Source organism: Coptis chinensis, chromosome 2, assembly GCF_015680905.1.
Source record: "Coptis chinensis isolate HL-2020 chromosome 2, ASM1568090v1, whole genome shotgun sequence".
Classification (NCBI taxonomy): Eukaryota; Viridiplantae; Streptophyta; class Magnoliopsida; order Ranunculales; family Ranunculaceae; genus Coptis; species Coptis chinensis.
The window spans coordinates 57,437,301-57,451,771 of NC_141457.1; the positions used below are offsets into that span (position 1 = coordinate 57,437,301).

The 14,471-nt window shown below is 36.3% G+C and overlaps 1 protein-coding gene across 3 annotated transcripts; it reads right to left on the minus strand.

Moving 5' to 3' along the window:
* Nucleotides 1-6,293: 6,293 nt before the first annotated feature.
* LOC147516798 (vacuolar fusion protein CCZ1 homolog B-like) lies at nt 6,294-14,376 on the minus strand. Of its 3 annotated transcripts, none has more exons than XM_086589258.1 (10): nt 14,150-14,376; nt 13,730-13,987; nt 13,566-13,659; nt 11,866-12,049; nt 11,662-11,771; nt 9,460-9,558; nt 8,808-9,260; nt 8,498-8,653; nt 7,401-7,630; nt 6,294-6,679 (listed from the first exon to the last, which is right to left on the minus strand). In XM_086589258.1, exons 2-10 carry the CDS (start codon nt 13,909-13,911, stop codon nt 6,649-6,651), a joined length of 1,539 nt encoding a protein of 512 aa, XP_086445384.1. In that variant the 5' UTR covers nt 13,912-13,987; nt 14,150-14,376; the 3' UTR covers nt 6,294-6,648. The 3 variants fall into 3 exon arrangements, with proteins under 3 accessions (XP_086445384.1, XP_086445385.1, XP_086445383.1); XM_086589259.1 differs by having other exon boundaries at nt 13,730-13,984; nt 14,150-14,336; XM_086589257.1 differs by having other exon boundaries at nt 13,730-14,000; nt 14,150-14,302.
* Between the last annotated feature and the right edge of the window lie 95 nt (nt 14,377-14,471).

The window sequence follows — 14,471 nt, forward strand, 5'->3', positions numbered from 1 at the left end:
AATATTACTAAATATCAATTGATACTGCTTTTAATTGGAGTGGTATCGAAAGTCAAATTTTCTTTCCAAAATATTACTAACTATCAATTGATACTGCTATTATTTGGAGTGGTATCAAAAGTCGAATTTTCAATTCAAAATATTACTAAGTATCAATTGATACTGTTTTTAATTGGAGTGGTATCGAAAATCAAATTTTCTTTTCAAAATATTACTAAGTATCAATTGATACTGCTATTATTTGGAGTGGTATCGAAAGTCAAATTTTCGATTCAAAATATTATTAAGTATCAATTGATACTGCTTTTATTTGGAGTGGTATCGAAAGTCGAATTTTCTTTTCAAAATATTACTAAGTATTAATTGATACTGCTTTTAATTGAAGTGGTATCAAAAGTTGAATTTTCTTTTCAAAATATTACTAAGTATCAATTGATACTGTTATTATTTGGAGTGTTATTGAAAGTCGAATTTTCGAATCAAAATATTACTAAGTATCAATTGATACTGCTTTTAATTGGAGTGGTATTGAAAGTCGAATTTTCTTTTCAAAATATTACTAAGTATCAATTTATACTGCTTTTATTTGGAGTGGTATCGAAAGTCGAATTTTCGATTCAAAATATTATTAAGTATCAATTGATACTGCTTTTATTTATAGTGGTATCGAAAGTCGAATTTTCTTTTCAAAATATTACTAAGTATCAATTGATACTGCTTTTATTTGGAGTGGTATCAAAAGTCGAATTTTCTTTTCAAAATATTATTAAGTATCAATTGATACTGTTTTTATTTAGAGTGGTATCGAAAGTTGAATTTTCTTTTCAAAATATTATTAAGTATCAATTGATGCTACTTTTCAGTGGAGTGGTATCAAAAATTCAAATTTTCTTTTTAGATATGTTTAAGTGTCAAAACTTACTAATAGATATATTGTAAATATAAACAAACCAAAAGGAGAGAAAGAGATCTATTTCATATGTCGAAGCAGTTTAAGAAAATAAGGCAAAATAGACAACTCATTGTATCAAAATTACAAATTGGAGCAAATTTCAGCTCGTGGTGGAGTTTTTGGGTTGACTGTGAACGTTGCGTCTAGCCTCGAGATTTAAGTTGACACCAGCAAGCATATCGATTCCCTCTAGGGCAAAGGGATCAAGACGAAATGCGTCAAGATCAAGAGGTGGAATAGCCACAGTCTTGCTGGGGTTAGTTTTTTCCGCACAATCTTCATTACTGGTTGTCTCAGTCTCGATAGCCTCAGCTACAGTGGTATTAGATACGCCAACCTTTTTCTCAACATCGAGGGCAGCAGCTTCGGACGGCATATCACTCTTGTCATCAGACTCAAGGTTATACTAAGTGATAACATCGGCAGGAAGATATTTTTTGAAACTCTTCATAGTGGAAACACAATATTTCATATTTTCATTAGCTTCAACCAGCTCGAGATCGGCCTTTCTTATTTCGGCCACGAGTTCTACTTTTTCTTTCTTAAAATTGGTTTTTGCTTGTTTGAGTTTCGTTTTCATATCGGCATAAGAGCTGCTCAATTTCTCTGTCAATAAGGTATTCTCGTTAATAAATGTCTTCAGATTGGCATTCACAGCTTGACGAGCAATTTCGGAAGCATTTAGTTTGGTGGTGGTGAGAGCATGGTTTTTCTTTTCTTCTTCAAGAGAATTTTGAAATTGTTCGTTGTCTTTCTTCAATTTGTCATTTTCTTCCCTGAAATGGCAGAAAGAAGCCATCTCATTCTCAAACTGACTGACAGCAGCAACTTTAGCCTGAAATCAAGAATACATCAGATAAATACATTATAAATAATGGGTAAACCGATATAAGAGTAAGGCCAAAGGTATATACTTACTTTTTCGAGGGAAGAGCACAAAATGTGAAATCTTTCAGTCGTGGAAATTTCATCCATCGCAGATCGATCTCGAGGAAGAATTGTGTTCATAACAAGAGCTTCTCCGAGTCCAGGTGTTGGAGGATCAGAAAATAGAGAAGAAGATTTCAGAACCCTTTTCTTGTTACGAAGGATAAAATCAGCCACAAAAACTTCAGATGAAGAAGAAGAACCATGAGCAATGGATGGAGTAGTGGGTTGAATAATGATTGTAATAGCTGATGATTTCGAAGGCACAGAGATAGGTGCAGAAGTGGTGGTAGTTTTTGCAGTCTTAGATACCTTCGTAGTTGGTGGCGCTTCAGTGGTACAAGGTTCTTTTCTTTTCTTTTGATGAAGGCCAGTATCGACATGTTTTTCTTTGGAAAGAATTGGAGCCTGGGAGAAACTACCACCTGTTAATTTTTTTGAGTTCAGAAACTTGTTGGTGGATTTGTCTTGATCACGAGAAACGCAAGATGTCATATCTGTGTACAATAAGCAGTGGTGATCAAACACATCTTGCAAAAGTGGATAATTACAGAAGTCTGGAACTTCTAGTTTGATTTTGGGAAAAAGATCTTCAGTCATATTAAAACCATTAATCATATAATCAAAATAACATCGAGGAGTGTTATCAGGCAATTTAGAATGATCAAAAGTTTTTCTAAATCCTTTTTCATAAGAACAAAGTCGTAATGAAAGTGGAGCAGCTTTGGAAGGTATAACAGGTTGGGGTCTTAGAAAAAAAGAAAAAATAGCCAAAATAGGTAACATACTTTCCCGAAAAATTCAATTTGGGTAACGTACTTTTTTCTCGTCAATTTGGGTAACGTATTTATTAAATTCATCATTTCAAGTAATCTGTTAAGTTGCCGTTTAAATCAGTCTACGTGGAAATCATTTTTACATGTGTAATATATCTATTTCTGTTTAATTCCGTTAAAAAATAACTGCCACGTAGGCAAATTACCTGGAATGACGAATTTAATAAGTACGTTACCCAAATTGACGAGAAAAAAAGTATGTTACCCAAATTGAATTTTTCGGAAAAGTACGTTACCCACTTTGGCTATTTTTTCTAGTTCTTAATTACGGATTAGTGATGCTATTTGTAAGGGGAATTTCCCGTCAATAGATAAAGGACACGTGGACAAGGAATGACCTGGAACTATAAATACCCAGAATGAGACAAGGACCATCGGATTAGTTCTGGGAATAAGTAATCTAATGTTTCTCACAAGTGTTTCATAAACATGTGTTAGTCACGTGACAAGCCACATTTGGAGATAACAGTTAGACAAGTCGTTAGGAACTGATATAGACAGTTCTTGAACATAAGAGAACTGAGGAGGACGGTCCTTGATGATAAGGAAGGAATCAGGATGACATATCTCTAAGAGGTTACCTTTTAGGCCTAATCTTTCCGTACATAATGGGTTATTATGATCTGAAAGGAAACATATCTTTGATAAGATATGGTCCAGGCTCAGACTTCCAAGAAGGGAGGATTCCTAATAGGACTAATAGGAAAGCAGAGTCCAAGGAGGGGAGGAAACTCACAAGCAGTGAGGTTAGCCTAAACCCTAGGACTCCTAAGACTTCTCCTATATAAACAAGAGGAGTTCGCTCTTAGGAACTACGCAAAATAGTGATTCATCTAAGTAGATAAGAAGATACGTAGGCAGCCACATAGTGGTTCAACCCTAATTATTCAATCAACTCATCTCATTTTTCTCTTCCATCCCTAAAGTTCTTCATCACACGACATAGAGGAGGATCGTAGGATACTTAGAAATTCCCCTACATCTTTTGGCGCTGTCTGCCGGGAACGGTAGCTAGCAGGTAACATTTGTTCGATCGGTCAACCGATTTAGTTTAAACACTTTTTACGTTGTGATGGCAGGAACTAAGAAGACAAAAGGTGACACTACCACTCGCAGCATCGCTGTCAGAGAAGAGGAACATGAGAATACTAGACTGGGAATGTTCAATGCTGTAAATTGCACTTGTCTTGCTGGTAATGCAGTATCCCAACTATCTGCAATTAAGTGTCGAGCTCTACGCCATCTGCGCATCAATTTTGGAACCATATGGATTGCATTCCATTTGGCGTACATTCCGACTGTTGTGATGAGATCCATTGTTCACAGGTCAATGGCAAACTAGTAATAATTTTTTTTTTGGGTCTACCCAACAGAAAATGGAAGGTGCCCATAGCGAGTACCATAATTCAATTATTCAATTATGATCTAAGAAGAAAAGTTATGGGCTTAATTGAAAGTCATCATTATTAACAAAGTAACAAAACAAGTCAACAAGTAATAGAGTCATCTCACAAAACAAGTCAACAACAACAACATAACCACATTATGGGTTATGGCGCGAAACTAAATTTTTCCTCTCACTAAAATCCATTCAACTGGAGAACTCTTACTTCCATTTATTTACTCTCATAGTGTACTTTGATCTTCCACAATTCTAAGTATAAGGTTAGTTGATTTCTCTTTTGGCCCCTCTTTTTCATGTCTAGGTAAACTTTCTCAATTGGATGGTGTGTGATTTGGACAATTTGAACTGTAAATCACACACATTTGCTCTTTTGTTGATTTAAAAAGTGATGTGCAGTAGTTAAATAGGTGTATCATGCTGAGCTTTTCTCGAATGTGAAATAAAGTTGACATTGAATTTATCCAATGTCAAATGAACTTGACATTGAATTTTTTCAAAGTGGTATATGATTTGAGCACCATAGTTGTTTGGTTCTAACCATTCTACTGTTCAAGCATTTATATTTTTTTTTCTATTACCACTGTGATTACTTAGTATAGTATGAAAACGAGTGAATATGTGTTAAAAGTGCACTTGTTTTATGTAGCGATCCGATGGTGAATCACATCTCTGACGACGAAGAAGATTGGCTTTGCAATGCATGTTTTGATAGTTTTACGTATGAGGATAGTGATTTTATAGATGTGACATCTATGGGGAAGGGTGAAAATGTTGAAATTCATGAGAACAATGATAGAGACAGTGACGGATGTGAGGCTAGTAGAGTTTTTGAAGAAGACAAAGAAACATTCTATTCTATGCAGTTCAAGACCACTGAGGAGGCTTTCGTAATTTACAATCAATATGCAAACTTACTCGGTTTCAGTGTTCATAAAAATACTTATAGAATACGTACAAATGGTGTTCGTGTTAAGCAGAGATTTCTATGCTCAGCTGGTGGTGAACGAAATCTAAAGAGTGTTACACCTAGAAAATGCGACATCGAATTCAAAGAATCGAAACCCATCACTAGGTTTAAATGTAAAGCCCGCTTTGAAGTTGGTTATGATTTTGAATTAAATTTGTAGGTTGTGAAGGATTTTATTGGGGAACACACACATCCACTTGTATCGGATCCGAGCTCGATGTTCTTAAGATCACATAGAAATGTAAGTGAAGAAGAGTTGAAATTTGTTACGAGCCTAGTTGATGTTGGTGTTCATAAATGCAAAGTGATAGATGTTTTTGTACATAGGGCTGGAGGTTTCTCAAGTGTTGGTTTTTTGAAGAAAGACTTGTATAATCAAATGGGGCTTGATAAGAGATATCGATGTATTGGTGGTGAGGCCAGCACACTGCTGGCTTTCATGGATAACAAGGTGAAGGGAGATCATTTATTTCATTACATGTATAACTAAAATGAGGGTGGGTAGCTGGTTAGAGTGTTTTGAGCAGATTCTGCCTCACGTGCGGACTACAGTTGTTTTGGAGATGTATTGTTGTTTGATTCAATATACAAGAGCAATCAGTACATGATGCCGATTGTTGTGTTTGCTAGAGTGAACAACCATCGACAAACAGTAGTGTTTGGTTTTGCATTATTGATAAGTGAGTGTGTGGAGTCTTCCAAATGAGTATTGAAATCTTTTGTTAGCGCGATGTATGACAAACACCCTAAGTCAGTGATCACTAATGGTGACCCGGCGACACGCGAGGCTGTGAGATCTACTCTCTCAAAATTCGAAACACCCGCTTATGTTCTTGGCACATTATAAAAAATTGCCTCAACAATATCAACATCATTGGTTTATAACTGACGTGGAAATTTCGATCAATTAAATATTCTCTCTCCACAAAGGTCCATCGTTTGCTGGGCCTCTAATAACATAATAAGGGCCTTGACACGAGCTTCTATAATTTCTAAGGGCTGCTTAACTAGTTCAATGGCGGGGCCTTTAAGTTTAGTCAGTGACAACTGGGCAAGTGCAACTGTCACTTTCCTGAATTTGCCTAACGCCCAGAAAAAGAGGTAAACAAAAGGAGTGAAGCTCATCAAGATGGCTACAGACCTGCCGTAACTAAATTCTTGACAGAGACATGATTACTGATGACTGACATTGCAAAACAAACAACATTGGTGCAGCTGGTAATTTTATAAATGAATTGCTTGGTCTTTACATTAACCAGTTGATTTTCTTTCTTAAAGCATTCAATTACACACAAGAAACAAGCAGTTTTTAAACGGCAAAATGATTTACATTTTTTTTCTTTCCCTCCAATAATCAATTGGATAAAGCGAACCAATTTCTGTGGGAAATCCAATGAAGATTCAGGTAGTTTTGAAGAAAGGAAGTCACTTATCTTGTATAGTGTTCTCTTTATGTGCTAAGCCTCTGAAATTACAAAAATCCGCTTACTTCAAAAACAAAAGCACCATCACAGTACCTACATTCTTTATGTGCTAAGCCTCTGAAATTACTATAATCCGCTTAGTCCAAAGAAAAAGCACCATCACAGTACCTGCACAAATTAATCAGCAACAACCTTGTAAAATCATCTTATGGGAGCTAAGCATCCTAGAACGCTTCCTTGTTCCATCTGTAATAGAGAACTGGGGGCTTTACTTTACTTATTTTCTTATCCTTCAGTATCAAGTAACAGTGACTGGGTGGTGACATCAAGCACCAGCAATCTTCTCTTTCACAAAATTAACGAGAAAGTAAGGGAATTGTTGGAGAACAAAATCCTTTATCACCAGCCTTCTATTACTAACCAAGAAAATTATCATTGAAAAGACTCAACAAATAAATTATGTCGTAGTGATTCCTAGGTTGCATTGATCTTCACCTTTAGATAAAGCAAGCCAACTAACATAATAACAAAGATCAGTGTGCCGCTCTGTGCTACTGTCTATGGCATGTGCACATTCATTACTAAAATTGCTTTGTGATCCGACCCACCAGCTGAGCCAATGATCTGCTGAACCATTCCTACGGTTTAGGTTTAGACCAGTCCGAATTACAATTATGTTTCCCACAAAGCCAATAAATCCTGGATTTTCTCACCTAATAACTAAACAATGGATTCAGTGGCAGGGATGTCTATTTATCAATTGATCCAATAGCCATTCACAAATCAGAGATTCAAGGGCGTATGGGGAATAAACAAATAAATCAATAAATTAATAGAAAAACAATAATAATTATATAGTGCAAAACAAACAACAAATAACATAAATTACCTGGTGCTGAATTGCTCAACAGCATCTGAGGCATAGAGAAGGGTTTCATTGGCTTTCTCTAAAACCGTGTAAAGCTCTTTTCCTCGTGTAACTCGGGCAATAACCCAAGCATTGTTCTTCACCCTAATGCACAGTTCTAAATCCTTTTCACGGGAAGGGTCATCCTGTTTTGTTCTACTTTTTTCTAAATCAACTTCTTCCCTTAGCTTGTTAAGAGCAAGTAAGGAATCCTGAAATCCAAATGCAAATATAATTAATGAGGTTAAGAGGTCGCACCAAAAACTCTAGAAACCATTTCAAGCAATAATACAACAAATGCTATAGGAAAACATTCTCTCTATCCAGAGTCCTTACAAACTAGAGTAGATGAAAACAACAAAATCACAATCCGAGTGCCTAGTAAATATAGATTACATCATTATCGAGGGTCTTACCCAAAGTCTTTTCCATTTTCTTTTTGGATAGGTAAAAGGCATATTTAATAAATTGGAGGAATCAAACAAGAAGGTTGGCTTGAGACAATTCACCATACAAGAAAGAAAGAGTACAATAAAACCCAAGAAGATCAACCCTGTTACAGAAGTAAATAGCTTCCAGTCCTCCAATCTCAAAACATGATAGAACTGATTTCAATGGAAGAGCAAAGTGATAAAGGAATGTTAGGGTTCTTTTCTTGTATGGGGGTATTTTCTTAGGGTGTCTATTGGCAGTTTGGGCTTTGGAGCAGCGCCCCCGCCCGAATCTTTCTGGATGTAAACCCTGTGATGTCTATATATAGCTATTGATCTTTACCAATTGATAAAGACTTTATCAAAACTAATTCATGCTTCCTTCCATCTCTATTCTTTATAGAGATATCAGATAACAGAGCACTTCTTAAATTATAGTAAGGTGGCATAGTACTGAACAATTAAAACCTCGTTGGGGTGGTATTTGTTTTTACTTGAACGTGAAGAATACCCATTGTAACCCCTATTTATATTGAGCGACCCATGCACAACATATCATGATGATTATATTCATCAACACGACAAATAAAAATAATTCGATCTCATAATGTAATTCAAACAAAACTCATGCATGTATAGGAGGCTAACCTTTGTCAGGGTCGTCACTTTTCCTGGTGGAGAAGCCCTTGATATACTTCTGTCACTGTCAAACAGTAAATAGCGATAGCCAGCGACATGATATGCATTGTCACCACCCCATCCTCTTGTTAATTTCTCTTCCACTTTCAATATCTTTGGTGATGCCTAACAGATTGAACACGAAAAGCAGTGACACCCGGGAAGTTGATATTTCAACATTCTGAGGCAACTTTATTCATACTAGTACAAGACAAACACAGAGAAATATTTTATAGAAATAAACTCAACATGAGAAGCACAATGCAGAAAAGATACCGACATTTTCAAGAAGTTGTTGCTTCACAATGGAAATCCCTTGTTCGCCATTAATTATAGAAGTCACGGGAATGAGAAGGATTATTGTAAGGTATTTCTTCTGATAAACACAAAGATAGGCTCTCTCTCCTGTCTGCTTTAGCCACACTGTTGGGGTTGCAGGAGCTAAATCGTCATTCTGTGAACCCCAGATGTCTGTGCACAGAAAACCATCTTTCCCTTTGGACCATTTCTCCTGTTGTAAAGGTCTTGGAACATGATATCTGTGCCTCTGTCTGCTAGGGGAAGTGTCACGTGAAGCGTTTAGAGCAGATTCTGCATTCCCTATAATAGAGTCTGTGGCAACTTGAGAGGCAGTATTTCCCTTGCGCAGATAGGACCATGTATTTGTAACAGATGATAGGGCACGAGGAGTCAACCTTGAAAGGGCATAGGTGAAAAGATTCACAGTGTCATCCTGCCAAAAATAAGAGGTAAATGGTAAGCTTCACGAACAACAAACCTGGGACTAGTGTTTTTCAGAGTATTGTCACAAAACAGGTAACTGCACCCCCTTGCAATTAGCTAGAACAGTATTAAGTGGACAACTAAAAGATAATCATCACAATATTAAACTTAAAATCACTTGAACTTTAGGCTCTGGAGATCCAACGTACAGGAGTAAGTGTGGTGGACACCAGCAGGTCCTGAAATAAAACAAGTGAGTTGCATGCAGTACTCCCAGCACATGAAGATTCTACCACTTTCACAAGAGACTGCAAAAATAATAACACATGTAGGGTATGAATAAATCAAATAATAATAATAGTTCACCTTTCTAAGTTGGTATGGAGGCACATAATTGCATCTTTGTGATAAAAGAAGTAAAAATACCGATTTCCATAAATACTGTGAACTACAGAAAATAAATTTGTGCTCCAAACATGCTCACCAATCAAGGATGATCATAGAAGAGAATAAATGAAAGGACAATGACTACCGGGATGCATGATTTCTCTAATTGCAATGATATTCACCCCAGTAAACAAATTAAAAATAAATTTCACTGTTGTTGTACCACAAGAGCACCCACGTGGCCACAGACATATATACACGCACATATATATTTAATTAATATGGAAAGAAAAATCACAGAGACAATTCCCAAAAACTTTAACTAAAGCAAATTCTTACATCCATCAGCAGAGATAGATTACTCAGTTAAGGGGAAAATAAAGCAGTTTAATCTCACTTCCAAGAGCTCGATAAGGAAATATCATATCGTTTAACCTGTGCAGTTAAATCGCTACTCGGTCGCTACTCATTTGAAGAGCAAGTAGCGAGTAGGTGTAATCGGTCAGGGATTAATCGGACGATTTTTCATAACACTATATTTCTTTACAAATAATTATTAAATATATTTAACTTTGAAATACCAACATAATGAAGCCAATTAAGAACCCAATCAATCAATAAACAATTAAAACACTCAATCAACTAAAATAAATATGATTAAAGTGCACAACTTTACAGAATCGAGGGTTGGTCGAATCGGCGAAATGTCGAGTTCAATGTTAAACATTAAAATAGTTGAAATAGTGAACACAATTTCTCAGCTAATCGGGCCTAATCGGCCGAGTACTCGGGGAGTTTTTGAGTCTGAATGTGATCGGGGATTAAATTGTTAGTCGGGTCGGCTAAGTAGCGAGTAGCGAGTACTAACCGATTACTCGGCGAGTGCTCAATGATTTAATAGCAGAGCGTTTAACTATAACATCATTAGTGTGTTGCTATACATGGAATCCCTCTGTACTGATGCTACAAAAGATAATTACCTAAAACTGTAGAAGTTGATAACTGATGCCGTTTTCAGCAAACATAAACAAACAACATACAAGTATACAACCTCTCGGGTCATTCACAAAATTGCTTCATAACTAACAGTCTAACAGTACATGGCTTCCTATCGCAACAATAAAGCGTTGCATGCTTCCATGGTCCTTGACATGATAAATCATGCGCAAGGAATTTTAACATTATGTGCTACAAAACTTTGTGCAAAAAATGTTCATTCCTTATCAATGATGCACTTTCATGCAACTAAAGATTAAATGTGACTGGGAAGAATCGCAAACTGGTTATTTTGAGCCATTACAGTTGTTGTAAATGACAACTGGACTTAAAATTCACAATTCGATGAAGGGATGATAAGTTCTCCCCTGTACTTACTCTGCACATTATCAATCAGCAGACACAGAAAAAACTCTCCTCACACACAAACACAACTTTATAAACTCCAAAACCAACCATTTTGGTCAAATTTCCTTCAAGTTAACTTATAGCCTTCGGAGTCTTACAAATTAGAAAATGTTGAGAAATTTCAAATTTGTTATAGTTCCACATGGGATGTGTGAAGCCTTGCAGTATAGTATAACTACTCTTGGGCCTCTCCACTTATCACCAATTGGTTTTAAGTTCGATGCTAATAATGTTAAAGAGAAATCAAATACTAATTGGAACAGGATACTAACTACTACCTAAAGTTCACAGCAAATAGCCTAAGAGTAGAGATGGTCTAAGTAAAAATATATTTAGGCTACTAAATATGAGTAGAAGAAGAAGAAGAAAAATTCTGGAGAAGAAGAGAGAAAATACGGCATTAGTCGATATCGTCCTTCTCTCAAACATTTTTATATAAGAAAATAGTATATAAAAAGTAAATAAAAAAGGTCATGACATAAAATAGATCTAGATTAGGGCCGTAAGGGAATTCTGTAATGAACCAGAATCAGGGAATTCTCTCCATAGTAACACTTCGGTATGCAATTTGAAACAATAGAAAAGATCTTTTAGGTGTCATATATTTTACTAAAGCACACCTGAACTCCAATTGCAACCTCCCGACTGACAGTTAACATCTGAATGGTTCCACGCTCCTTTAGACAGTCACGAAATGATGGCAAATGTAGCTTCTTCCCAACAAAAAAATCTGCCTCGAAGAAACACAAGTTTAAATGTCAAATTCAGATCTCAGCAGAGCTTTTCCATAGAAACATCTGGTATGAAGTATAATCACACATTACCAGATAGATAATCCATGATAAAGGAATGGAGATGAACACGAACAAGTCCACCACCAGGGTCTTTCTCAAGTAATGCTCGTACAGATCCATGAAACATTACAAAAAGAGAATGTACTTCACTGAGAACTTTCTGTAATGCATCAATCCGCCACATGGCTTCAGCTTCTTTATTTTTCTCTACAATCTGCAACAAAGGTAAAAATTGGTATTATTGGCATGTGAAAAATGTCACTAATTCAGCAATCGAGAAAGGTCAGGAATTTTGAGAATTTGTATGGGCAACAAAACTAGAGCTGATGTAATAAGAGCCTTTATATTTGCTTCAGTTAGTTCTATTTGGTATATGGGGTGGGAACGGGGAATGGGATCCCCTACCCGACTATGCATGTTGTGTACTAGTGTGTGTGTGTGTGCTATTTTTTTTTGGATAGAGGTATTCTACAAGTACTGTACTAGTCTATGTAATGTGCATAATAGTATGCATATTTAGTTAATTAAAAAAATTTGCAAAAAATGAAATTGAACTCAAGACCTCTTACTTGAAAGCATTAACATCATATCACAAGGCTAATGCCAAATTCGTGTGAAATTTCTTCAATATAAAGATGGAAATAGTTTAGGTGTGAACAAATAAGGAAATTACTTTCATTTAAAGTTGGTGAATGGGAGGTGGGGCTGGTATGGGAAATCTGGTACCCTGGTAGGGCGGGTGCAGGCAATCCCCAATTGTTCCCAAAAGGGCATGGGGGCGGGCATGGGAAACTAGATTGAAATCAGGGATGGCATCTAGGAAGCACGGATACCGATACGCGACACGGATACGACACGACACGGATTGCCATCTTTATATATATGCTCAATTATATATATGGACACGGCATTTTTCAAAAATATACGACACGGATATGTCATGGACACGTTTGAATAATATATATATAAATATTATATAATTGAGCATTTTTCACTAAATTCAAATTAAAATGACAATTCTACTTCATAAAATGACCAATTCAAACACATTAAGACATTAAGCAGCAACTTACATGTATAATTTGGATTCACTTCATCTTTCTTCTCTTGCATCGCTTCTTAACTTGGATTTTATTTCACTTGTTTTTTTTTTGTTGAAGTTCCAAAAAAAATTCTTGTATGTGTTAGATTACTGTCCCCCGCGTGTCGGAAATTAAAAAATTAATTATAAAATCGGATACTCTAAATCGCGTATCCGACACGAATCGGATGCGTATCAGGGCGTATCCATGTCGGACAAGTATCGGACACGGATACTTCACCTAAGGGACGTATCGGTGCTTCATAAGATGGCAGACCCACCCCATTACATCCCTAGTGGTGTTCAATACAGAATTGCTAATAGCGTTTTCAAATGATATATCAGATTCTAACAAAGTGAAAAAATAAAATAAGTATCAACTTGTGACGAGCTTAATTTGCACGGGTGTAGAAGGCAAAATTGTTTGAAACTCCAATTGTCATTCACATTCAATTTGATGGTCAGAGGCGAATTAAAGGTATCAGGAAAAATAGTTTTGAAATTGATGGCGATGTCCTAGGCACTATAAATAAAGCTGATACGTCCTGTACTGATCCGATAAAACATCTAATCAAATGTGTTTGGGGCAGGGTCAACAATGGACTCTTAATTCGAGGGCTATATACACACAGGTATGGAAGCCACGTACCATGACCATCCAGATATCTGGCTCTGCCTGATAGAAAACATGGGAGTGCCTTTCTGCTTCAATGACCTCACAAGCAGCTTCAGGTGAGAAAATTCTGCAGTAAAATAAAATGTTATGCATAAAGGTTTTTAAGTGTTGAATAGCGAGAAGAAAAGCAATGTGACCTGGTAAAAGTAATGAGCCCTTCACTGAGTCCTATAACAGAAAGTTGAGTAGAAAAAGGGCAATCAGCGGGAAAGAAAAACAGAATCTTGTCCAGCTCCTGTCCTTCATGTTGACCCCTTCTCAAATCAAAAACACAAAGCCGGACGCTTTCACTGCTAGTCGTAGTAGATGACAACCCCATTTTACAATCTAAAAACACCACCCAAGATTTGATATATTGCAGTCCTTTTCCTGTTCTCCTTTCCAAGTTCTACCTGCTGTTTTTTATATCTGCTTTAAGTACCAACATCAATCAATATTTCTCTTGCAGATGTCTCACTACGTGGACAACTGATCGCTTACGATAACATTAACCAGAAAATTGGGTGGATGCAATCTAATTGCGCAAAGCCCCAAACTCCAAAGATATGAGAGCTTACCTTTCTTCTTCTGAGCTGTCTTTATATGTGAGAAATGTAATTGCGATTGACGCCGATGGCGCGCGTCAGATATATTTCAGCCATGCCAGTTTGAAAGATGTCCACTAACAAATAGCAATTCAGTGTATTCATATAAATAATATAAATAGCGGTAGAGTGTACTCTTGTCTCTTGATGATAATTATATTTTTCCCCATTCCTATATTTTACAATGAAATGCTAACTTCATCTGGCGTAGAATGAAAAAAACATAAAAATAAATAAATAAAATCGGAATAGTAAAATTTCGAACAGACTATAATTACTGATATCAATGGCATAT

Bases quoted from the DNA above. Each gene is read 5' to 3' on its own strand.
- LOC147516798 (XM_086589258.1), bottom strand. From the start codon at position 13,911: ATGGGGTTGTCATCTACTACGACTAGCAGTGAAAGCGTCCGGCTTTGT. The intron at 13,660-13,729 runs GTCACATTGCTT...ATTTTACTGCAG, and splicing joins GGGCTCATTACTTTTACCAG to AATTTTCTCACCTGAAGCTG. The intron at 7,631-8,497 runs GTTAGCCTCCTA...TTTGGATTTCAG, and splicing joins AAGTGACGACCCTGACAAAG to GATTCCTTACTTGCTCTTAA.